Source organism: Equus quagga, chromosome 1 (genome assembly GCF_021613505.1).
Source record: "Equus quagga isolate Etosha38 chromosome 1, UCLA_HA_Equagga_1.0, whole genome shotgun sequence".
NCBI classification, from domain to species: domain Eukaryota; kingdom Metazoa; phylum Chordata; class Mammalia; order Perissodactyla; family Equidae; genus Equus; species Equus quagga.
Window position 1 is genome coordinate 139743930 of NC_060267.1, and position 25835 is coordinate 139769764.

A 25835-nucleotide genomic window follows, 5' to 3' on the forward strand; every position below is an offset into this window, starting at 1 on the left:
CCTTTGAAAACTGCAGTTATTACAGTCGGGAGCCAATCAGCAGTCTCCTGGGATGGCCGGTCAATTTTGAAAACTCTGGCTTGGCACATTCTGACCAAAAGTAATAATGTTGTCCAAATTCATCTCTTTCTGATTTTTTTTTTTCTTTTTCTCACTTCCTTTTCCTTCTTTGGTTTCCCTTTGGTCCTATCAGTGGGGAAGCTGTATCCGTATTTCTAATTACTTCCGAAAGGACCACCCACCTCATAGACAACCCCTCAGAGGGAGAGAGCTCCCGAGGTTGTCTCCAGCAACATAGAAGACAGCTTCAAGCTTCCCTCTCTCCTTGTAAACGAAACCCACTGAGCCTGGCTGATGCAACCAAAGTTCTTCAGGGTTTTCACAAGATCCCGGCGGAATCTCTCACCCACAAAAACGTAGAGAACAGGATTCAGGCAACTGTGGAAAAAGGCAATGGTTTGAGTGACCTGGAAGCAGATGTCAATGTTGGTGGAAATGGCACAACTGGAAATGAACATGGCATAGGCGTCAATGGTCTGCACCAACAGAACACAATTATAGGGGAACTGAGATAAGATGAAGACAGTAAGGACAGTGATGGTCACCCTCAGGGCCTTGTGCTTGGATGACTTCTTGGCTTGAATGAGAGTGTGAATAATGATGGTGTAGCAGCAAGCCATGACTACAAAGGGAAGGAAGAACCCCAGGATCACCTTCAGGGTCAAGACAGTCGACTTCAGTTTGGTACTCTCATCACTAGGGTAAACCATGGTGCAGATGGTAATGTCAGATTCCTCCTTGATTTGGCTGTACAGGATTTCTGGGATGCAGAGCATGGCTGCTACCACCCAGACAGTAAAGCAAACCATTTTGCTGTACAGAAGCCTTTTCTGCCTCCAGGTCTGCGCTTTCATGGCCTGAGCAATAGCGATGTACCTGTCCACGCTGATGCACATGATCAGCAGCACACAGCTGTAGAAGTTCATCTTGTACATGCTGTTTACCACTTTGCACATGAAGGTCTGGAATTTCCACTGGTCAGCAGCAGCAATGGCCCAGAAGGGAAGAGTGACAAGGAAGAGAAGGTCAGCGATGGCCAAATTCAAAAGGAACATGTCGGTCATGGTCTTCACTCTTGTGCAGTACCAGTAGACAAGGATGACCAGACTGTTGCCCAAGGCACCCACGATGAACACGAGCCAGTACAAGGGTGGGAGGAAGTAGCTGGCGAACTGCCTGACGTTGTTCTTCTTACAGAATAAGTCAGTGAAGTTGAAGTTTGCATAGTCATCCACAGAATATGTGGAGTGATAGATGTAGTCTTCGGACATATCAAGGTTAAGCATCTACAAGGAGACACAAAACGGCATTAGGTCAAGGACAATCTTAGAGGTCCTGTCTGATGGCAGAGGCATGGAGCACTTGACCCTTCCAATCCTAAATGGCTATGATAGGACAAAAGAAATATGTCTGTAGAAAGTGGGAATTCTGAGAGCATCCGCTTAGATCATAATGGATATATTTATTCCACAAATATTTATTAAGCACCTACGATATATCAGGTGCTGTATGCATATGAAAGATACGGTGGTGAATGAGTCAGACGTGGTTCCTGCTCTCATGGAACTTACCTACTCGTAGACGGGGCATACAAACAAGTGACCAATTACAGGATGCGTGATGAATGCTCTGACAGGGTAGGAAAGAGTGCTTCAGGACCACTGATGGGCACGAACTTTTATCAAACTAAGAGAAGGAATCTGATCATCCCTCTCCCCTCTATTCCACCCTCCCAAAAAGATCCTCAGGGCTCTTAAACTTTTCCGGGTCCAGATCCCTCTGAGTCTTCTGAAAGCCCTCTACTCCAGAAGCACCAACATACATCACACATGCGCACGTCCACACCTACACACTCACACTCGTACACTCTCACAGCCATGCACATACACAAGCACCAGAACAGGATACGTGATTTTCAGAGTCCCTTGTTCAAAATTTGTTAAGAATTTCAAGAAAGCAGAGGAGTAAGTCAGGCAAGTGGCACTTCTAAGCACGGAGACCTGTGCAACTGTACAAGTCGAACACCCATGAAGCCAACCCTCACAAGTACACATACGTACACACAAACACACAATGAACACACGCATTTACAGACACACCCACATGCGCACAAACATGCCTACACTAACGCTGACATGCACACATGTGTACACTCACACACATGCACACTCACACATACCCACACTTTCAGACACATGAGCACACACCTTCACAATGAGCGTGTGCACACACACACACACCCTCATTACAATTTCAGTGGGTTCCTGCCCCGGAAGCCATCCTAGAACCCCTGCTAGGGGAGGAGGAAATAAGGGCTGGAGATGAGAACTCAGACAGGAGCCCTTGAGACAAGCCTGGGATGGGAGGGAATGGAGGAGAGGGCTTCGACATGGAGTGGAGACTCGGTCCTGCATCTGCCACTTCCCAAAGCGGTGCTCACAGCTCCTCAGACGCCCTCACTCCCCACCCAGAGCTCCCCGTAGGGCTCCCACATTCCCCCAGGGACCACCAGCTCTAGCTCCCTCGCCCTGAGGCACACTCCTTGCCAAATCTCATCTCTACCTTTATTTCTCTTCAGGCAAATGCAACAGTTGTTCAATTAGTCTGGATGCATTTGGACTAGAAGTAACCTCAAATCCTCAATCGATTTTTATTCTGTTTTACATATTAAATATTTAAGTATAAATATTTAGTTTACATATTTAACTATTCATAGCGAAATAATACAATATCCTCTGCCAGCTTTCTGTTAGCTGGGTTCTCCCCATCTATATAAGTTATAATTTCCATCTGATTCTAATAGCTTCAACCAGCATTTCCCAAACCATGTTTGGGGTGGAATATGAATGGTTAAATAGTTGAGAATCTCTGCATATCACCTTCTTTGAAATTCACAATGCCTGTGAGCGTATCCAAGCCTCTGAAAAGGCCTGCAGAAATTGTTTTATTTTAATGGCACATTAGAGTAGCAAAGATTCTGCTAAGTCCTTCAGAAACTTTTGAATTTTGTTCAACAATGTTTCCTAAACGTATTTGAGCATGGGACCTCTTGCGTATGTTTGTTGAGTGCTTATTAAAATATCAGGACACACTGAGTTGACTGTTAAACGGCAGTAGGTGTCAAGAGGCTGTTGTCTCCTGACTTCTGAAGCTCTCATCAAGACCTGAGGGGCTGAGTCCATTCCATTTGGGCCCTGGCTGGTAGGAAGTACCAGGAGGACCCCAGGGAGGACACCCAAGTTGACTTGGACTACAACTAGGAAAATCTGGAATCTAGTCCAGACTCTGCCTGTAGCGTGTGACCAAGAGATACTTCTATTGCAAAGAGGGGGACCCTTGGGGACTGGATCTAGGAGATGGCTCTTTAGGACCAGGCAGCTAGAAATGGCCCGCTGCTGGAAGAGCTGAGCAAAACTCTCCCTGTTTTCTGTGTGCTTCATCCTCAGGCCTGATTCATCCGTTCTCAGTTTACATTTAAAGATTTCCCTTCCAGCCTTGGCCATTGTCTGGAAAGCGAGTCTGTTGGAAGGACAGAGCTCATGGGTGATACATATTTTAGTGAAGATGCCAGGAGAATTTGGCCAAAGCTGGACGTGGGTGCCAGGCATGGTCATGGCCCCCTGGGAAGGTCATCCCCTAAGAGGTGGGGTCTGAGTAGACTTTGAGCAAAAAGAAGCACTCTTCGGGCGGAAAGAAGAATATGAAGGGCGCGGAGACCCAAAAATGGGGATCACTGTAGATGTAAGAGGTTGGGAGGATGACGTTTTGGAGGAAAGTCAGTAAAACCATGCAGACGAGCAGGTGTCAACTGTGAATCCACATGATGAGTAGGCATGAAACTGCTTTCATAGGGGTTTGTTTTTTCACTTTTTTTTTGGTCAGATAGCTTTAATAGACTCTCACATGAGAATGAGCCCAAGGCTGTGAGGTAGGGAGGCAAACAGCATCCCCATTCACAGATGCAGCCCAAAGGGTCTCACAGAGGGGACCTCAGGCAGTCCCAGTGTCCCGAGAGACCCCACTGTCTCCACAGCCTGGTAGGAGGTCACTGCATCCTGCCTGAAGCACAAGGAGTGTGTTTTCTCGTTGGGTGAGGGTTGGAGGACCCAGTGCTTCAGCATAGAATTATATTTAGTTAGGAACTCCCCAGGCATGTTTTAAAAGTGGTTTTATTTACTCACAAAAAAACTGAATTTGTATAAATTTTGTCAAGACTGCATTTGTTGAGAAGACCAAGGTGAGCCTATACCATCTTTACAAGTTCAAAGCTTTGGCCATCTTAATGAGGCTAACAGAGCAAGAGTTCACGTCCCAGGCTAGAGGAATCCTGGATAAACATGTCCCACTCCTGTCAGGACTCATGATCATAGCTTTGTACATGCCTGCTGGGTAAATGTCCTCTGGATCTTAGACACAGAATCCTTTGAAAATCTCCCAGGAGATGCACATGTCAATATTTACCAATGTGTTTTATTCACTACCTTTGGAATACCTGCTGCTATATTTAACCCTTGAGCTTCCAGGTCAGGGCAGGTCCCTTTTTCACATGACGGACACCAGGCTTCCAGGAGGAATTCGGAGGTTGCAAAGCCAGTCCTTCCAGCCTCCTTGCTCTCGGTGTTGTGTCCTAGAGACACTGCTCTTGCTGGAGAAGCTACCTACCAAGGCTGTTCTCACAGCCTGGGCCAGGAAAAGATCTGGAGAGAGGATGAGCAAAAGACCTGAAATCCACACACTTTCTACCCCATGTTCCATCGGAGAGCACACGCTGGAGCCATCTAGCGTGAGCACTTCATAGAGTGACTTCCCGCACGCTGCCCTGGCTTTATTCCCAGGGTCTGCAGTGAGGTGAGATCTAAGGTGCTGCCCTGTGCAGCCCACTCTCTCTGCTGAGGGGGAGGGGTCTCAAGGGTCTTGTCCGTATAGCCCTGCGTCCTGCACATTAAGACCTACCCTAGACCTTTATTTGGCATTTAAATCCACAGAAGGTATAAAGAAAGACTTTTATCTCTCCTGAAGAACAGGTGAGGGTTTTTTTTCTCATGAACCATATGAATTTTATGACTGATCTGGATTCCCTTTTTAAATTGGGAAGCTCAGCCAAATTTATAGCCCAATTACAGTAACCAGACAAGACCTTTTTAGACCAGCACCGTCTACTAGAAATATAAGGCAAACCACAGGTTAAGTTTGCATTTTCTAGTAGCCACATTAAAGAAGTAAAAAGAAACAAGTGGAACTCATTTTAATAACATATTTTATTGAAACCTAACATAGCTAAAATATTATCCTTTCATTATATAAGCAATATAAAAATTATTGGGCTATTTTACATCCTTGTGTGTAAACTGAGTGTATTTTACATGACAGCACATCGCAACTGGAGCAGCCACATTTCAGGTGCTCAACAGGCCATATGGCTGGTGGCTGCCTCACCGGACAGCACAGCTTTAGGATGGAACCCCAGCTCTAACTCCTCTCGGTCTTTTCTCCCTATTCAATCAATTTCCTCCGACCCCATTTTAATTTACTTTTTTTTTCCTATTCTGTTGTACGTGTCCTCCTAAAGTGCCTCCAGTCTGTGATGGAACATGAAGTGGGCAGGGATAGGGTTAGACAGGGCCCTCTTGTTCCTAGAAAATGTCCTGGCCCTCCTCTCTGAAGGGGCTGACCAATTCTCATTCATATCTTATTGAAATGTCTAGAAATATCCTTACCGAAGGTTTCTCTTACTGTGTTTCTTACCAAACTATGTCGTTCTCAGACCTTCTTAAAAACATGAAGTCTTTACCAAAGCTACACCACTATTCACAGAAGTCTGAGCTAGATGTCAATTCTTCTTTCGCGTGAGGAGTGATCAGTGTTAGGGGAAGGAGAGGCCCGGACCTGGCCAGGACGGCGTCTTTGTGAAAATGTGACTGTCTCATTCCTGCCTGGACTGAGACAATGGCACGTTTACAGTGTAATTGTTCATTCATCCCACAAATACTTACTGAGCGCAGTCTATGTGTCAGGCAAGGAAATGACTTCCAAAGGACCCCATTTGTGTGGATGATGGACACAGAAATGGAGCAGGACACTGGCAAGCTCCCCAGCCCCGGGCCGGGCCCTCCCGTGAGGCCGGCAGATGGGCCGGGGTGAGGTGGGCCGGGAGAGCGCGAGGCCTGTTTGCTGCTCGCAGGTCTTGACGGCAGCTCCACAGCTCAGAGCCAGGGCAGCACCGAGCCAGGCGCATTGTGGGACAGCTGTACCACTCCTAAGGAGTAGTAGGGGCTACTTAATTTGGGGATTTATTTCATTTATTTTGGATGATTTGTAGCATTTTGATCAAGGGAAAAAAATTCGTGCACAGCAGTCATAGATTTGAGTAAAGAAGGGAATGTGTGCAGCAGCGTGCCAAGTGGCCGGCCCAGGACTCGGCTACGGGGGCTGCTTCCTCCTTCTCACACAGGCTTTTGTTTCTGCTCGGGATAAAAATTTTGAAACCTCAACAGGTTTAGAATGATTTTGAGATCTTAAAGACCACCAGGTCCAACCCCCTTGTCTTAGAGAAGATGAGACAGAGGAGAGGAATAGAAATGTTCTGCACAAAGCCCTCAGCCGCTGGGGGGAGGTCAAGGTCAGGCCAACCCCCACCCTCTCAGTCTTAACCTGGGGCACTTTTAACCCCTTCGAACCCAAAGCCCTGCTCTCCATGTTCTGATGTTGTCGAAGTGGCCAGGACAAATCTGAGCTGCAGCATCTGGGTGCCCAGCACTCGGGGCGCCCAGACAGAGCAGCTGTCAAGTGCCATTCCCCCCCACCTCCCCTGAAGACTATGGAGCAGCAGAGGACACCTGGCGCCTTCCTCAGCCCAGAGCAGCCAGGAGCTGCCTTTCGCTGGGGGCAAACCTCAGTGCACAGCCAGGGCAAGGGGCCTGCCTGTCCACTGATGGCCCTGGCAGGCTCTACCCAGTACCACAGGCCCTGGCTCCCATGCAGGTGTGTCCTCCTCCCCTAGGGAACCTTGTACTCGGAAGCAACAGCCCTAGCATCCAGGGTTGTGCAGCTACTGGAGGAGGAAGAAGGTCTCCAGAGCTTTCTGAGGCCTTCCTCACTGACTCCTGTTATCTCTGGAAACCTCCACCAGCTCCAGGCCCCCTCATTCCCACCTCTGAGAAGAGGACAGGGCAGAGGGCAAAGGCTGTGTCCTACAAGGCTGTGTCCCCCATTCTTGCCTAGCAGCAAGGTGGGTCCCTGGGTAGGGGGATGGGATAAGAGGGAAGATGGGGGCAGGGCAGGAAGTGAATTCCTTAGGAGCAGCGGCAGTTGGCGTTGGCAGGAGCTACTGCCAGGACACTCTACCCTACACTTGGGGAAGTATTAAACCCAACAGTGAGACTTGATTCTCGGTGCCTTTGACATTCATCCACAGGAAGCCACCCAGTGAAGCCGAGAGCGCTGAGAGCACCCTCATAGCCATTTCCCAAAGAATGTGGGAGTCGGGGCCACAGTGGTCCCATCTTTTCTGCATTTAAATGGTGCTGGGTGCCTCTGACCACAGAAGGTCATTATTGGGGTGCATTTTTTCCTCCATGGGGCTGCCTTGCAGAGTTTGGATATTTTCCAAGATCCCAAATGAGAAGACCGAATGACGGACAGTCTCCGGAGCTGCCCCGGCTCTGCCGCCCCAACCTGGCTGTTTCCACCGCATCAGGGATGAAGGGCAAGTTCTAACTAAGGAGAACGAGAACGGAGGGGTCTAAGTCCGGTCAGGAAAATAGACTTACCTCATTGCCTCACCAGGACTAAATTCATTATCTTTTTTTGTTGTTATGGATATGCGACTGTACATATGCAATTCTAAACATCATTAGCATAGCATGAATGATTTACTTGAGGTCAACCATTCCAACCACAGCTCTCCACAGACCAGGGAAACCTATAATGTACTGAGAGGGCAGTTTGTTAGCTCCGCTAAGATGGCTTGATTCCAGTTATCTACATGTAAAATTCAGATTTCCCTTTGAGAAAAGCAAAATTAAAAGCTTTCAATATTTTTGTGAGGCATTTATGAATATAGCAAAAGCATAAGAATTTTATTTGATTCTATAATTGATTACATTTGGCTATAAAACCACAAATGATTCTCTGGGTAATGACTTCACTAAATTTTGTTAGCCTCTTTGTCTCTTTCTGAAAAATATATACCATTATGTGTTTTTTGTAAAGCCTTCGTAATGTTACGTAAGAAATACAACTAAGGTGCCCACCATCGGTCTTTTAAAAAGAAATTAAATGGATGCTCTCTTGCCCTCTTTTGTCTGAATTTCAGAACAGACACATGGAACTAAGCACATCCTAGTTAAAGATCATAAAAATCCTTACATATTAATAAAATGCAAAATAGCATTTTCCTCTGCCTTCACAACATACCCCTAAGCACATCTGGCGCTCGGCGTGTGCAAAGCCCTCTGCACAGCGCATTGACCAGCCCTGTATGGAACACTGCTGAGCAGAGATCTTACCCTGGGAAACCACACAGAGAAATCCTCCCCCACAGTGGATTCCTTCCCACACCCCCAAATGAGGCCAGAAGAGAGTGCATTTTGAGGAGCGTGGCTGTACTCACTGTGAATTCTGTGGGGGCCATGGTGGGTCAGATGCAAACTTGCTTCTGGAAAGAGAGGACAGAAATAAAAAAGAGGATTGACTTGTCAATGAATAGTAATAAACACCTAAGATGGAGATTCAATGTTAAATCTGTTTGTTCTCATGAAAAAAAAAAATCTCAAGCAAGAGTTACAATCTCTGTCATAGTGATGTCAAGTCAAGTGGTCTAGATTGCAAAATCATCTTGGTTGTTTCCATAGAAATGAAAGACCCCTCCTCTGAGAACCCCGGGAGCTTTACCATTTGCCCAGCACGTCCGTTTCCATTAGTTCATTTTCTCTTGACTCAACTTCTCTATCAGGGTCTGTTTTGCTGAATGCCCCCAGCCCCCCATTTTATCAAGCAGGGATTCCTAAAGATCACAGGGCAGCAGTTGATTTGAGAATGCTCTGGGCCTGGACTCCACAGGGGAAGGGCGTCTGGGTAACCAGGTACAGGAACACGGGGGTGGGGTGGCTTCTGCCAGCATTGGGGTCCCTCTTTCAGAGGGGCCCAGCACCCAGCGCCTACCTGCACACTCGTTTACAAGCTCAGGGCAGGAAAATGGGCCATATGTTCTCTGTACCCCTGACTCCAGCAGGAGAAGGAAGATCCAGGGCTGTTTACCAAAGCAAAGGTAGTGCCCAAAGCAAGGGGCCCCGAGCTGACTGAAATAACGCTTGCTGTTGTCTCCACGTGTTTCGAATCTCTGTAAAACCCACTCCTATTGGACCAAGGGAACAACAGCCTGACTCTCTTCAAGGAAGGGGTCTGTGCCTGAGCCAAGCATTTCCTTTTACCCCTCTAGGAAGTATATTTCAAAGAAAGATGTCCAGCACTACACTCCGAGGTTCTAGAAGAAACTACACTCCTTCATAAATCCGTTCCTAACCTGTTGTTGTCCTTTCCGTAACACAAGGTCACGGCTCACCCTGCTTTCTGAAAGTGCAGTGGTTTTCAACACATCACTTGTGTTGAACGTGTGGTACAGCCACGTTGGGAAACCGTTTTTCAGTTTCTTAAAAAGTTAAATATAAACCTACCCTGTGATCTAATCATCCCACTCCTAAATATTTCCCTAAGAAAAGTGCAATCGTATGTCCACACAAAGACAGACTTACGAGTGTTCCAAGCAGCTTTATTTGTAATAACCAACTACTGGAAACCAGCGAGATGTCCATTGGGTGTCATGAATGGATAAGAAACTGTAACATCCATACAATGGAACAGGAATGAGCGACGGATACACATGTCAACGTGCATGAATCTCAAAATCATTATGCTAAGTGAAGAAGCCAGACCAAAAAAAAGTACATACTGTGTGATTCTACTTATATAAAATTCCAGAAAACACAAACTCATCTACAGTGACAGAAAGCAGCTGAGTGGTTTCCTGGCAGAAGGGAGAAGGGGAGGGCAGGGCAGGAGTCCAGGAGGGGTGCCAGGGCGCAAAGGAGGCTTCGGAAGGCTCACTGTATGCAGTGTGATGGCTTTACAGGTGTGGATGTACGTCAGAGCTTAGATTCTGCACTTCAGATATTTGCAGTTTATTGTAGTTGGACCTCAATAAAGTGGTTGAAGTGAAGAAAGAGAAAAAAGCGACATCTGATGAAAACCTTCTGGGTTTCTTCTCTCCTCAGAATCATATGTAGCTGTTAGCAGGCAAGGGGAAAGGCAGCCAGAGCTGCCTCCTGCAGCCTTCCTGCCAGCAGCTTCTCAGAAGTGCCTTATGCTGTTCTACAGAAACTGAGGGCTCAGGATGAACCCGTGGTTTCTTGTTTTGGTTTTCGTTTTTGTGAGGAAGATTGACCCTGAGCTAACATCCGTGCCAGTGTTCCTCTATTTTGTAGGTGGGATGCTGCCACAGCATTCCTTGATGAGCAGTGTGTAGGTCCACGCCCAGGATCTGAACCCGCAAACCCCAGGCCGCTGAAGCAGAGCTTGTGAACTTAACCACTACACCACCAGGCTTGCCCCTGAACTTGTGTTTTTTAAGAGTAGATTAGATGAGATTGATGGATGGCTAGATAGATAGGTAGACAGCTAGGTAATCTGTGTGTAAATGTATATGCGTTTGTGTCTCATGTACGTATTTCCTGGCTCTGTCTGCAGAGAGGGCCTAATAGCAATGACACAGTAGAATGAGCACCTAGTGCCCAGATCTTGGTTTCTAAATACCTTTCTCCACCAAAAGGAACCAGGACTCCTTGGAGAAATGTCTGATTCCAGAGCTAGGCAGGGAAATGACAAGACTAACCTGAGCAAGAACATGCTCAAAGGATCATGAAGACTTATCAAAAAGACAGAGGAGCCAACTTGACAAGGCTCCTACTAGCCAAACTGAGGCGATATGAGCATCAACTTAAATAATGATAGCAATAATTATAGCACAGTCAATGAAATGAAGATTCATGAACCCATATTGAGGAACATAAATGAATAAATAAATAAATGAGCAGAGAAAGCTCTTCTTATAGTGCCAATTAATAAATATAGAAGGAATGATGGAATTAGAAAAGTCACCAATGGACGCTGAAGTCAGTGGGTGAACATTTGATGAGGAACAGGATATTTACCTCATCTCAAAGGATTTCCCCCCACATACATATTGTCCCATTGACTTTATCATTGTCTCTCTCCCTATTTTTTTTTTCTGAATCATGCTCTAAAAAAATGAAATATTTTTTTAAATGCCCAGTTAAGTTTGGAAGATCTCAACTCAGCTAATTTACTACAGCTTGGGGAGAAGGGGGTATGGGTTTGGAGACATTGATCAGAAAACATTTCATGTATTTCTAGTACCTGTGGCTTATGTCACCTCCTTTTTACTTACATGAAGAGACTGAATATTAATCAGATAATATCTGAGAAAATGAATTCCCAAAGAAAGAAGCCGCATAAAGAAGAAAGAATGGCTTTGGCTGTGGTTAGTTATAACTAGTTTTAGGTTGAAAATAGGGATTGCTGATAATGATAAGGATAAGTTTGGGGAAAGACCTCTACACTGCTGTGGGGAGTATAAATGTTTGTGACCTTTTTTGGAGGATTAATCCAAATCTGGCAAAATTTACCAAACATAACAGCTCTGACCTAGCAGTGCACCTGCTGGGAACGTGCCCGACTGGCATTCTCACAAAAGAACGTAAAGGTACATGTACAGGCATATGTTGCAGCCTCTTTTTTTTTGCAGAACAAAAAAACTGGAAACAACCTAAATATCCAGCAACTGGCAATCTTCTGATACATCCATTCAATAAACTACATATAACCAGTAAATAGAATAACATAGATCTCACACCAATACAAGCAGGTCACCAAGATAATTAGGTAAAAATGCAAGGTGTCGAAGTTATGTTGCATGATCTTTTAAAACATATATAACAGGTTACACACTTCGCTGCTGGTCAATACCGAAATATTTTCTGGAAGGAACTTGAACAACAATGACCAGTGGAAAGTGAGACTTTCATTTTTTCTTTTAGGTTTTGTAAACTATTTAAATATTTTACTTTGTGCATGAAATTTTATTTTAAGAACTATCATAAAAATAACTTCTCTGCTTTTTTGTTTTTTTAAAAAAATTAAGTCCCAGTGCTCTTTTGTTCCTTATACCTGTTTGCAGAACTTGTCCAAAGGAGGAACTCACAGCCTCCTCCAGCCAGCCTGGAAAGCAACTAGCACCAAAAAAACAAGTCTAGTCATTAAATTCGCTGAGGCTAATTTTTGAAATGTGAAATACAAAGTTGATCTTCCTTCCATTATCAATGTGTTCCTAGCTCAGAAAATTTGGAGAGAGCCGAAGAATAAAAATGAAACCTGTTCCTCCCTAGACGCCCCCCGACAAAGACACTGCTGGCGGCCTTTCTATTTCTCTCTACTCTTTGTCAGAATACTTTTCAAATATTTTCTTCCACAAACCCCAAAGTCTCAGAGATTGCTTTCGTTTTCTTCTTGCCCCTGAGAAGGAGGGAAAAACACAGGGTTGGGGGGGGAACCCACATATGACAGAATATACTGAAAGCAAGGCACCTCTCAACTGTCTGTTGGGAGCACACTGGTGTTTGACTCAGCTCTGCCCCAAATCTCTCCCCTCACCGCTCAGTGTGGCCTCATTATGGGCCCTGCGGCTGCTCAAATCTGAAAAGCCTGCCCCTGTTTTGCAGCAAAGTGGGGTGAGGTGGGAGGAAGCACAATGGACAGAAGTGAAAGCCCCCGTCTGTCCCTTGGTCCATCCCTTTCTGCCTGTGGGACCTTGGCAAGAAGTGGCATGCCCTCCCTGAGCCTGGGTCTCCTCGTCTGTAAGTGGAGGGGATAGCCCCGCTGACTGCAAGAGCTTGCGTCGAGGGTCTAGTGCCGTGCTGTGCTTGACTGCTCTTTGCAGAAGTCAGAGAGCTACATGAGAAGGAGGGAACACTCTTCATCCCACAGCTCACTTACTCAGAGTGCCTTGACACCTGATACACTTGCTTGGCTTAAACACTGTAGAAGACAGGAGCCATGTCCTCAAGAAGCTTGCGCTCAGGTACAGTAGATACGTCATGGCTGCAAATACCAACAATGGTAAATGCTATGAAATGCTTTGGGAATTGGGAGAAGGAAGTCGTGTCACCAGCACTGGGGAAACCCAGGAGTGCGTCATTGAGGAGGTGACATTTTTACTGGCCCTTGAAGGCTGGAGAGCATGGGGACATGCAATGAAGGGAGAGAACACTGCTCCAGGGCAGGGAAACATATCAACGAAGGCAGAAAGGCCAGAAAGCGTGAAGTGTGTACAGGGGCCTTGGAGGAAGAGGAAAGGGAGACAGCTGCAAATTCTCCAAAAATGGAAAGTCCCTATTAGAAAGTTAGCCTGGAACCCGTTACTATCCAATCGTCATTTTTCTATTCTCTACTGTCCTTAAGTAACCAACCTGAAATCAGGATGGAGCCACTGTGGATGCAGCAACTTCCCACATCCACAGCCCCCACTGCTCAAAGTAGCCCTGTGAATGGGATACAGATACCACTGTGAGTCAGAAGCACGGGGCCTTACTTTGGTCTTTATCCAACTGGCTACACAGAGACTGAACCATCCCTTGCATTTTTTGGTAGCTCTGCTTTCTTCACCCTGCACAAAAGCGGGGGCTCTGAGCTGTCTATGAGACCATCAGCTCACCAAGCTTGGGTCAGGTGCCCCCATCCCACCTCTCAGTAGTCACAGCTCTGGACTGGGGGGCTTCCCAGTGCGAGCCTGTGAGTGGGATGCACACAGGGGGCTTCAGAGCAGATAGACAGATATTGGAAGAGAGAGGCTGTGGAACTCCAGGTGTTGAAATGGCAGGTTAACTTTGGTTTGTTCAGTGAAGGGAGGGAGGAGACGGGCTCTCACAGACCGGTTGCTGGACCCGATTTCCAGTTCAGCGCTCACACCAACTCACCTGACACGCCAGCCGTCCAGGCAGCAACGGTTAATTGAGGACTAAAGAGGGGGCATGTTTAAAGGACGAACAGTACTCCTTGATGAGTCATTTAAAGTTAAGTAGCTTTGCTTTGTTCTGATTAGAAAGGAGCATTTTTACAACGTACCAAAAAAAAATCCCGAAAAAGCAAACATATGTAATGAAGAAAATAAAACTCCTTAAACACCCCTTTACCTGGGTTAGCCATCGTTAACTTTCTGAGATACATCCTTTTAGACTTTTACTCTGCGACACAACCTCACACACACACACACACACACACGCACGCACACACTCGTAATGGTAAGGGAATCAGACCCCACAAGCAATTTTCCATCTTGCTTTCTAGGGACCAGTCTTTCGTGGACCGCTTTTAATGCTAGTTCCACATGGAGCTGTGTCGTCAGATTGGATGGCTGCTGAGTATTCCATCGTCTGCATATGTCCCAGTTCATTTAACCAGTCAGCTCTTGCTACAAAGTTTGCTAGTTTCTAATCTTTTCACTGCGACAAAGAATGCTGCCCCATACATCCTTTCCATGGGGCAATCTCTCAGACCCAAGGACCTCATGGGGACTTCACTCTCCCAACCCATGGCCACTTTCTTCTCACCTGTCCCTAGCACCTGCTTCTCCCTCCATGAAGGTACAAATCACAGACCAGGCTGCCTTGAACCTAAGCTTCACGTGTGTGGGTGGGAGGGAGGCTCATTACTCACCCTGGAAGCCCGGGAGGGCACCACCTGATCCGCCTTTGCCTCCCTCGCCATTTCTAGCAAAGCACCTGATGCTCATGACCACTGAACAAATGAGTGAAAGCTTGGATTCTAGGAGCCGTCGTGGCAGCACACAACTGAGGGCACAAGTGACACCGGGACAGAAGAGGAGGGAGGGAGATACTCACGGCGGAGGGCAGCGTGAGAGGCTCCGGGAGAAGGCGGCCCCACCGGCTGTGTGTCTTGGGGAGACGGCTGGCTTGCTCTCTGCCTGGGATGAGGGATAAGCCTTCTATGAGTTCTGAACAAACAGCTACCCGGTAAAAACACCAGAAAGGAAGCCAGGCCACCCCTGCCTGTGCTGTCACTGGTGGGGTGGCTCAGGAGGGTGGGGAGTAGGGAGTCACCAGCTGCAGCTTCTAGCAATCAGCAGAGTTGATGATTTGCAACTAGAAATGGAAAGCTGAGAATTGCAGGGCTAAGGGAAACCATCCTCTCTGAAGATGCATGTAGAGACTGATAACGTAAGAACAATTTCTTTTCCTAGACAGCACAGCTACTTACAGCGAAAGCCTTGTCAGGCTTGCTAAAAGTGTGCATTCATAAGCTTTCTTTGGGTGGTGGTGTCTGAACAGGTCTGTGAGGGATTAACATCCCCAGCACTGTCCGTCACAGTGTAACCTTTTTGGCCATGACAGATGTACCTAAATCCTGGAGCCGTGCCATCCAATACAGTAGCAACTAGCCACTGTGCCTATTTAAGTTAAATAAAATGTAACTGGTTTCTTAGTCACACTAACCGCATTTCAAGTGCTCAACAGCCACATGTAGCTAGTGGCTACCACAGGTATAGACTATGCCCATCATCTGTGAAAGCTCTATTAAATGGTTACTTTAGAAAGTCATGTATGTGACACGTATGTAGGGACATGGAGTGTTGGGGAGGCACAAACGCCTTAAAATTGGCATCAAATACAGTCAGATTGTATTTTGACATGACCACTATACATCAGATACATTAACACTGATAATACATTTCATCTTACGAATCATGGGTGTTTAGATGAAATTTTGAAAAAGCCTAAACATACAAAATGTTATATTTTTCATGAAGCTCACAGGTGAAGTCTTCCCAGCCAAGACTATGGGGGGGCCCGCGATGACAATGGCACCCCCTGCGTCTCAGGGCCAGGGGCTGTGCCTGGCAATTGAAGGGCATTTAGGGAATGGTTGTGGGGTAGAAGCTCCAGTCCACAACCTGCACCGTCGCCGACAGCAAACACCCAAGTTGATCCTCGTCGTCATTATGACGAAGGTTTCTTTTTCATATTTGTTCTGGGGGAAAATCACAACTACACTCCAGTGGAGACGGATTTCTTCTTTTTAGTGTATTGATTGTCCTGTGGACTCAGCGTGGCTCTCCCGCAGAGCGGCCCTCCCCATCAAACAGAACAAAGTGATACCTAAGATGCAGTTGGATTTATTTTCTAAATAGGACAGGCCAATGAATGGCCCCTAAGAAAGGCACAGACTGTGGGCAGTAAGAACGAAAGTGAGGGTTGATTCAGCAGCCTTGAGAGAGCTGTGAATTCCCTTACCTTGTCCCACATTCGCTGAGCATTGTGTCTAAAATGGTACATAACTGAGAATCAGCCAAATGCTCTGGCCTTTCACTTCTCCCTCTAAGTTAGCAATTATTGACAGAACAGGAAGCGGCAATGGAGGGAAAAAAATGCTCCGTTAACTGATTTCTGGCTGTCTTTGGCCAGGGAAAGCCGTGAATTTTCTCCTTCTTTGTATTTGATTGGGACCTGGGAAAGTTTTCAGGAGGCTGGGACACACACGATAGTTGCAAGAGGCCTGGGCAAGGAAGATGCTGTACTTTCTACCTTCTCTTGGCTTAAGCTGTGTCATCACCAGGTAAGGGCATTCCGAGTAGATACTGCTTGTCCATCAAATGGTTGGGTGAGGTGGGTGGGAGGAAGGGAAGCAGGGGAGGAGGTCAGGGAAGAAGGGAAGGAGTAAATGCGCCATTGTGGGAAGACCCTCTCCGCCATGTGGTCCCCCGTGGTCCAGATGGGGATGCTTAGGCAGCATCAAGTTCTGGAAGAGCTGCTTTAGAACTCCCAAGTCCCCTCCCCTGGGATGCAGAGAGGCAGCACGAGGCTGGGGAGGCAGGAAGATATGACGAAACAGTAGAGAGAACTTCTGATTTCTCAAAGAAGCCTAGGATAAATGTGATCCTTTTTGCTGTCATCCAGTAGAAATTCATTCCTTGGAGGGAACTCCCATTCTTTGTTTTCTGTGCTGTGTTTCTTTGCAGGTAGAATTCAGATCAGGGTGATTGTAAGAGGTTGCAGCTTCCCTTTTATAATGGGTATTTCCCTCTGCATTCTCACCCTACCAAAGGTGAGTTCCAGAGGGCAGGGTAGTGTGTGTGTCCCCTCTGGGTCCCAGGGCCAGGTGCTGTGCTTGGAGTTGAGGGGCGTTAGGGGATAATTGTGGAATGAAGCTGCAGTCCACAACCTCTGACATGCACAACAGAGGAAAAGACCCCAGATTTGTCGGAGGGGCCAATGGGAAGTGCCGTGTCTGAATTCCCTCTTGCTCGTTCCCACGTTCCAAGTGTCTGACATAGTCTCTGGCAGAGAATAAGAGTTTTGCTTCTATCTGCTTCTTTTCAGATTCTCCATGTTTAAGCCTAGATTTGTAATCTTGTTCTCCTCCTTCCTGAGCCTTTTGTACACATTGGGAAAGTCATATTCCAAAAACATGTTGGCATCTTGGAAGAGGACGATGCTAGATTTCTACTCTTCATTGAGTGATGCCTTATCTTCGCTTGGGAAGTCCAGCATGTCTTGAAGGAGTTCAGGGTAGCTTGGTGGGAGGGTCTGATAGAGTCAGGTACAAGGAGTCCCAGGGTCAAACTTCCAAGGAGTAAAATCCATAAGGACTCTTCTTTGCCCACTAACTCCATGAGGACAGGGGTCATGGGGACTTGGTCATGGTTGCAGCCCAGCAGAATGTTCTGAGAGTTTATTAATAATCTTTTGACTAAATTAATGGAAAAAAACAAACCTCCCTTAAGTCCTGGGAATCTAGAGTAGTGCTATTCACTAGAACTTTCTACAATGGTGGAAATGTTCCACGTCTGCACTGTTCGATGCACAGCCACCAGCCACAGCTAGCTAATGAACACCTAGACTGTGGTTAGTGTGACTGAGAAACTGATTTTCAAGAAATTTTATTTAATTGCAATTGGTTTACATTTAAATATAAATAGCTACATATGGCTAATGGCCACCATAGTGGACAGTACAGATCTAGACTGATCCATTTTGAGCAGCTAATATTTCTACCTTAGCAAGAGTAGCTAGGATGGCTCAGTCTATGACACGAACCAAGGGCAGCTGGCCCATAGCAGAAACACTCTCCTCTCCTCCAGGGCAGAGGGGCTTGAATGGGGAGCTCTTCCCTCCCCAGGAGGCTTAAAGCCAGCACAGGATTTCACTCCACTGGTTTTCTAGGACGCCTCTAGATTCTTTAAATTTCTCGTGTTTTGTGGTTAGCAGTAAAAATGATTAAAGGTCAAGAATGAACAGAAAGGAGTCATTTTTGCTAAATTCATTTACAATGAATAGCCATCGAAGGTTGGGAGGCCAGTTAGGAGGCAATTGTCAAGAGAAGGAGAAGGGGAGAGCATGAGTGTCCACCCCCTGCAGCATCAGCAGGAATGGAAGGCGGGGGGAGAGCGTGGCCACGCGACCCGTGAGAGCTGGCAAATGAGGTGCTGCAGGAGCGGGAGAGCAAGGCCATTTGGAGGCTCCGGGAAGACTTGGGCGCTTTACTAGAGAGGGGAGGTGAGAGGAAATGTTGATTTTGGCAGAGAGTGATGCATTGAGCATTGGTTGTGATGTGCTTGAGGTGCTGAAGTGAAGGTCTCTGAAGCTCAGAGGGGAGGTCAAGAGTTCACCGTGCAGCCGCCAAGCTCTTGCAGACATGAGCTATTTATAAGGGAAACAAGTGTCCTCCACACCTCCTGAGGTTTTGTGCTCGCAGCATGTGAATCGTTAGGCTCGTTGCGGGATTTGTAATTTTATTTGCCTCCCCTATTAATGATAGAAATCTTCCTTCTGCCCTGACACACTTTATCTCACTGGAAGATCTTATTCGAGTTCTTCATTCAACATGTAGCTGTCAAGTTTCTACTATGTGCCAGCCCTGATCTAAGAGATAGGGATGTGGCAGGAGACAAGACAGGTGGTATGAAATTAAATGACAGAGAATTAAAGCAGAGAGAGATGAAGGAGTGACTGAGGGGCCTCCTTCGCACTGGGTGGTTAGGGGAGGGCTCACTAAAGAGGTCACATTTAGGACCTGAATTACAAGAAATTCCCATAAAGGTGACGGTTGGCGGGCCAGCTCCGTGGCAGAGTGGTCAAGTTCGTGCGCTCCGCTGCGGCGGCCCAAGGTTTGGATTCTGGGCGCGGACATGGCACCGCTCATCAGGCCACGTTGAGGCGGTGTCCCACATCCCACAACTAGAAAGACCTGCAACTAAGATATACAACTGTGTACAGGGGGGGTTGGGGGACATAAAGCAGGAAAAAAAAAAAAAGGACTGGCAACAGTTGTTAGCCCAGGTGCCAATCTTTAAAAAGAAAAAGGCGACGGTTGGGATCACCATTCCCAGCAGAGGGAACAGGCAGCAGAAAGAGCTTGACGTGTCCAAGGATGAGAAGACCAACATGCTGGGGGACAGAGAGGTGTGAGGAGTCACCAGAGAAATGGGAGGGGCTGGAGGCTGGGATCCGTAGCTTTGATCTGATGCCAGGTGCGATGGAAAGCCACTGAGGGATTTATGTAGGCAACGACATGATCCAGTTTCCATTTCTAATAGATCCTGGGCTGCCGTGTGGGGAAACTTCAGGGAAAACAGCCAGCCCTCGTGGTTTCTCTGCAGCGGGGGCACCCACTGGCCAGGACCAGCTGACTGAATTAGAGCTTCCCCTTGCCTGGGCCACCGCGGGAGCCAGAACCCTCAGCCCTGCCTGCCACTGTCCCTTCTCCCACTTCCGCCTCTAGGGAGGCATCAGGGTGGGTTCAGAGTGCTCGGATCCCTCCCTCCTGCCACCCTACATGGAGCGAGAGCACCATGCTAACTGCCGGGAAACTTTTAGTGATGATGACAGCTAGACAGCAAGAGGTGCTGACAGGCTTTTTTTTCCTTTCTTATAAATAGACTTCATTTTTTAGAACAGTTTTAGGTTCACAGCAAAATTGAGTAGAAGCTACAGAGAGTTCCCACATAACCCGTGTTGCCTCATACATGCCACCCCCTCCACTATCAAGATCCCGCACCAGAGTGGTACTTTTGTTACAATCAGTACACCTAAATAGACATGTCGTTATCACCCAGAGTGCATAGGTTACTTTAGGGTTCTCTTTTGGTGGTGTACATTCTATGATTTTTGACAAATGTGTAAGGCCATATACGCACATTATAGCATCATACAGAGTAGTTTCACTGCCCTAAAAGTCCTCTGTGCTCTGCCCATTCATCCCTCCCTCCCTCCCCGCTAACCCCTGACAACCACTGATCCATAGTTTTGCCTTTTCCAGAATGTCATATAGTTGGAATGATACAATATGTAGCCTTCTCAGATTGGCTTCCTTCATTTAGTAATATGCATTTAAGTTTCCTCTATGTCTTTTCATGGCTTGATAGCTCCTTTCTTTTTCAGTGCTGAATAATATTCCATTGTCTGGATGTACCACAGTTTATTGATCCATTCACCTCCTGAAGGACAACTCAGTTGCTTCCAAGTTTTGGCAATTATGAATAAAGCTGCTATAAACATTTTTTTTTAAAGATTGCACCTGAGCTACCAACTGTTGCCTGTCTTCCTTTTTTTCTTCTTCTTCTCCCCAAAGCGCCCCCCTGTACATAGTCATATATTGTAGTTGTGAGTGCCTCTGGTTGTGCTATGCGGGACACTGCCTCAACATGGCCTGAAGAGCAGTGCCATGTCTGCACCCAGGATCTGAACTGGTGAAACCCTGGGCTGCCAAAATGGAGTGGGAGAACTTAACCACTTGGCCATGGGCCGGCCCCTGCTATAAAAATTTATGTGCCAATTTTTTTGTGAACATAAGTTTTGAACTCCTTTGGGCAAATACCAAGGACCGTGAATGTTGGATCACATGATAAGACTATGATTAGTTTTGTAAGAAAGCACCAAACTGTCTTCCAAAGTGGCTGCACCATGTTGCATTCCCACCAGCAATGAATGAGAGTTCCTATGGCTCCACGTCCTCACCAGCATTTGGTGTTGTCAGTGTTCCAGATTTGGGCCATTCTAACAGATGCGTGGTAGTATCTCACTGTTTTTTAATTTGCATTTCCCTGATGACATAAGATATGGCGCATCTTTTCATATGATTATTTGTCATCTGTATGTCTTCTTTAGTGAGGTGTTTATTAGGACATTTGACCCATTTTTTTCATCAGGTTGTTTGTTTTCTTATTGGTGAGTTTTAAGAGTTCTTTGCATATTTCAGATAACAGTCACTTAGCTGATGTGTCTTTTGCAAATATTTTCTCCCAGTCTGTGGCTTATCTTCTCATTCTCTTGACATTGTCTTTTGCAGAGCAGTTTTTAATTTTAATGATGTCCAGCTTATCACTTATTTATTTCATGGATTGTGCCCTTGACGTTGTGTCTAAAAAATCATCACCATTCCCCAGGTCATAGTTTTTCTCCTGTGTTATCTTCTAGGAGTTTTATAGTTTTGTGTTTTACATTTAGTCTATGATCCATTTTGAGTTAGTTTTTGTAAAAGGTGTGAGGTCTGTGTCTTGATTCATTCTTTTGCATGTGGATTTCCAGTTGTTCCAGCATCATGTGCTGTAAAGACTATCTTTGCTCCACTGTATTGCCTTTGCTTCTTTGTCAAAGATCAGTTGACTATATTTATGCGGGTCTATTTCTGGGCTCTATTCTGTTCCATTGATCTCTTTGTCTATTCTTTCACCAATACCACACTGTCTTGATTACAGACAGGTTTTTAACTTGAGGACTTTGAATGACCCTAAAAATGAGACCATTAAACTTTTAACTCTTCTCTTCTTTTCCTATGCAAAATGTAAATAAAAAATGGACCCCCATCCATAGCCTCACTCTGCCCCCAGTTTTCTCCATCATGTTGACCATTTTACCCTGCCCCTGGTCCCATACTTGATAATTTTTTCAAAACATGGAAGTTCAATGACTGGTGTTTTCAAAAAGTCAGAAAATTTCCACAGCATTAAAATAGCTGTATCAAAATGTCCTCAGTTTCAAAATGGCCACATCAAAACAACCACAACAAAAGGTCAGGTGCCTACAGTGGAGGCCCAGAGAAAGGCTTCTTGCAGCGGGGCAGTTGACCTGAGACCTCTGGGCTGGTGTCTCCTCTTTGTAGTCACACACCCGCCGAGCACACAGACCCTTATAGAGTTCCTGCCTGCTGGGTGCAGGGAAACACGAATTAAGACCCAAGCACAGCCTTCAGATTGTCACAGGGTTCTACCTTAGAAATAACAATGCAGTTTCCAATATTAACCACATTTGGAAAAAATATGCCCACACAAACAACATATAACAGCCTTCCCAAGCTGAGTGCTGCAGCCCAGCAATGTGGGTAGGTCTTAGCAAAGGGCGAAATTCTTTGAAAACAGTCAAAGCAGCATGTCGAAGGTTCTGAGAAGTCCTGCAGCAAAGATGTCTACTTCCTATTTTTTAAACTGGGAATTCATTTTTCAGTAGCGTCAAGCATTTTATTCGGTATATCTCAGGCTGTCGGACTTGGGACCCCCATTCTTTTCCCTTTCTCTGACATGTCTTGCTGAACCTTTGTCCCTTGTGTTTGTGATGACAGAGAGGGAGGCAACTGCTGTCTTGGCTTCTACCTCTGCTGCGTGGATCCAGGGGGCTCTGAGGAGAGGCCGGGGCACAGTCCCCCTTCCACTGCTCAGTCTTGCCTCTACCTCTGAGACGGCCCGTCCTTCCTTTCTGTTGGCCTCCAACATTGATCTCATTTCTCTGTCTGGTTTAAGCCTCCTACTATCTACCCAGTTTCTCAAACTTTTCCCCCCACCCCGGGAATGGCCAAGGAAGAGAGTGAAAGTTCCAGTTGGGCAGAACGTGCTGGATGACTGCCACTTCCTGTGTGACCCTGGGCAAGGCACTTTCCCTACCTGTAAGATGTGGGGATGGCACCCCCTCAAAGGGTTGCTGTGAGGGCACAAAGGGGTAACATGGGGAAGAGCCATGCCGGGGCCTGGCGCTCAGCACGTGCTCCTGAGCGGTACTTTCTATTGAAGGGTGTCGTCATGATGTCATGGTGATATCTGGGGTCTGTCCAATTCTGCACTTACCTACACGGTGGCCTCTGTTGCAGAGCCTCAGTTTCCTCTTTTGTAAAACAGGACATTAACAGCTATTCCCCAGGGTTGCTGTCAGAGTTGCTATCTGAGAGTTCAGCACTCAGGAGGTGCCAAAGCAACAACGCTGTCCTTGTTTTGTTAAAAGATTTCATTTCTAAACACAGAGAACTTCAGTAAATGACAATGCGGGAACATGATTCAAATCCAGCACATTTACAGGCTTGCGCCCTGGGGCCTCCTTTCTGACAATCTTTATACCTCATGCTTCCAAAGCCCCTTGCTTACGGCTTTCTCTCCTGTTCCTGAGGGTCAGCAGCTGAGACTTCCTCTTGACTGTGATCCCCACTCTTCTCCAGGGATAGAGAGGATAAATAAATGTCCTGAGCACCCATTTTGTGCCAGGAGCTTTACAAACATCATCTCATTTAAACCCCATAATAACTATAAGATAGAGAGTGTGTCCTTTTTGAAGATGAGGAAACCGTCTTTGAGCAGCAGCTAACTGAACTGCCTAAGATCACAGAGTGAGTGGTAGCCGGGATTCAAATCCAAGTGTGGCTGATTGCAAAGGCCATTCTCTTTTCTCTTCCCCTTCCTGCCTACGATACGCATCCTCCAAGGAGACATTTTGTTCCACAAATTTAAATTTTTACACTAAAGCTTTTCTTCACCCAGAGAATCAAAAAGTAGAAGAATAAAAAGCCTTCTTCTCTGAGTCACACTAAAAACAACAAAATATCATCAGTACGATATTTTACAATTTGCAAAATAATTTTTACACATTTAATCCTTACCACCACCATGGGAGATAGATATTATTTTCATATTTATATTGTACAGATAATAAAATTGAAACTCATAGAAGTCAAGGGATTTGCCCAAGGTCACACAGCTGATAAGTGGTGGATCAAGATTTGCATCCAGGCCTAATTCAAAATTCTGCTCCTCTCCCTTTGCCTCAGTTGCTGGGTTTCCCCCAGATACACAGCAACACAGTCAGCATTTGCAAATAGCGTGTTTGTTCGTTCATTCATTTACCCAAAACTGATTTAGTACCTACTATAGCCAGACAGTATTCTAGGTACAGGGAATCCAGTAGGAGACAAAACAGGCAAGGGGCAACTCCCACAGAGCTCACATTCAAGTGCAGAGAGACAGGAAACAAACAACATAAAGTGAGATAAGTGATGCGTGCTCTAAAGGAGACAAGCAGGCTGCACCCCTTGCCTGTTGCTGCATAACAACCCACTCCACAATGTAGTGACTTCAAACAATGATTATTATTTAGCTCATGATTCTGTAAGTTGCCATTTAAGCTGGTTTCAGCTGGGAAGTTCTTCTGGTCTCAACCAGCCTCAGCTGACCGCAGCTGGGTCTGCTCAGGTGTCTGTGGTCACCTAACAAGTTGGCGAGGGGCTGGCTTTCTCACATGGCCTTTGCTCTGGTCCACATGGTCTCCCATTCTCCAGTTGGCTGGCCGAGGTTTGTACACATGGTGATGGTAAGGTTCCAAGAGAGAGCAGAAGTACACAAGGCCTCTCAAGGCTCTGGGCTCAGAACTGGCACACTGTCACTTCTGTCACATTCTTTTGGTCAAAGCAAGGCACGGGTCAGCCCGGATTCAAGGGGTGGGGAAACAGACTCCACCTCTTGATGGGAAGAGCTGCCAAGTCCATTTCAAAAGGAGTGGATAGAGGGGGACTGTTAATTGGGGACATCAGTGAAATTAACCTACCACGCAGGGTGATGTGATAGAGAGTTAAGGGAAGGGAGAGGATGGAGCTGCTTCAGAGGAGGGGAGAGGGAAGGCCTCTCTGAGGAGGTGACATTTATGCTGAAGTATGAAAAGGAAGAGCCATTCCAAGAGACAGGAAAGAGCCTCCCCTAAGAAGAAGTTGTATACAAGACACAATCCCCATAGCAAAAGGTCCACACCCTGTGCACAGACCTACTAGACAGACATATATTAAATAGAAGACAGCAGGTGCGCAGGAGAGCAATGCAACACAAGCATAGCATCAAAATGCTCATCCCTTTGCCTCCCTCCACCCCAGTGGCCCCAAATGGCTGCCAAAAGCCTTTTTTCAGTGGCCATTTTCATGAAATAGTTTTGGTTCCTTAGAGAAAGATGCCTCCTAAAGTAGGGATGTGGGAGAGAGGAGGAAGAAAAAGGATTACAATGAAGAATGAAGACAGAGGAGAATGCTAATAAGAAAGGGGGAGGAGCTGGAGAGAGAAGGGTAGAAACAAGTCCAGCATGTGGTGAGCCCTTGATAAACACTTGTAGAATCCATGAACGGACAAGGTTACCATCCACTGCGTAAGATAAAGCAAATACCAAACAATTAATATAAGACAGAATAAGAAACTTCATGAGGTAAATATATAGATACATTCATACGTTTATGTACATACACATAGGGGTGTGTGTGTGTGTGTGCACATACGTGCACAATGAAGGAAAAAGGGAGATAAAAGGAAGCAGAAGGAGACATCTCTACTGAGGGGAGCAGAGAAGCTAAATGGCTTCAGAAGCTTGTGTTACGATTTGAGCAATGAGTAA

General features: G+C 46.3%; 1 protein-coding gene across 1 annotated transcript; it reads right to left on the reverse strand.

The window, feature by feature from the left end:
* Positions 1–222: 222 nt before the first annotated feature.
* On the reverse strand, positions 223–15059 carry CCR9 (C-C motif chemokine receptor 9). The gene is made up of 3 exons (XM_046649414.1): positions 15033–15059; positions 8672–8716; positions 223–1346 (listed from the first exon to the last, which is right to left on the reverse strand). Exons 2-3 carry the CDS (start codon positions 8690–8692, stop codon positions 258–260), a joined length of 1110 nt encoding a protein of 369 aa, XP_046505370.1. The 5' UTR covers positions 8693–8716; positions 15033–15059; the 3' UTR covers positions 223–257.
* Positions 15060–25835: the final 10776 nt, after the last annotated feature.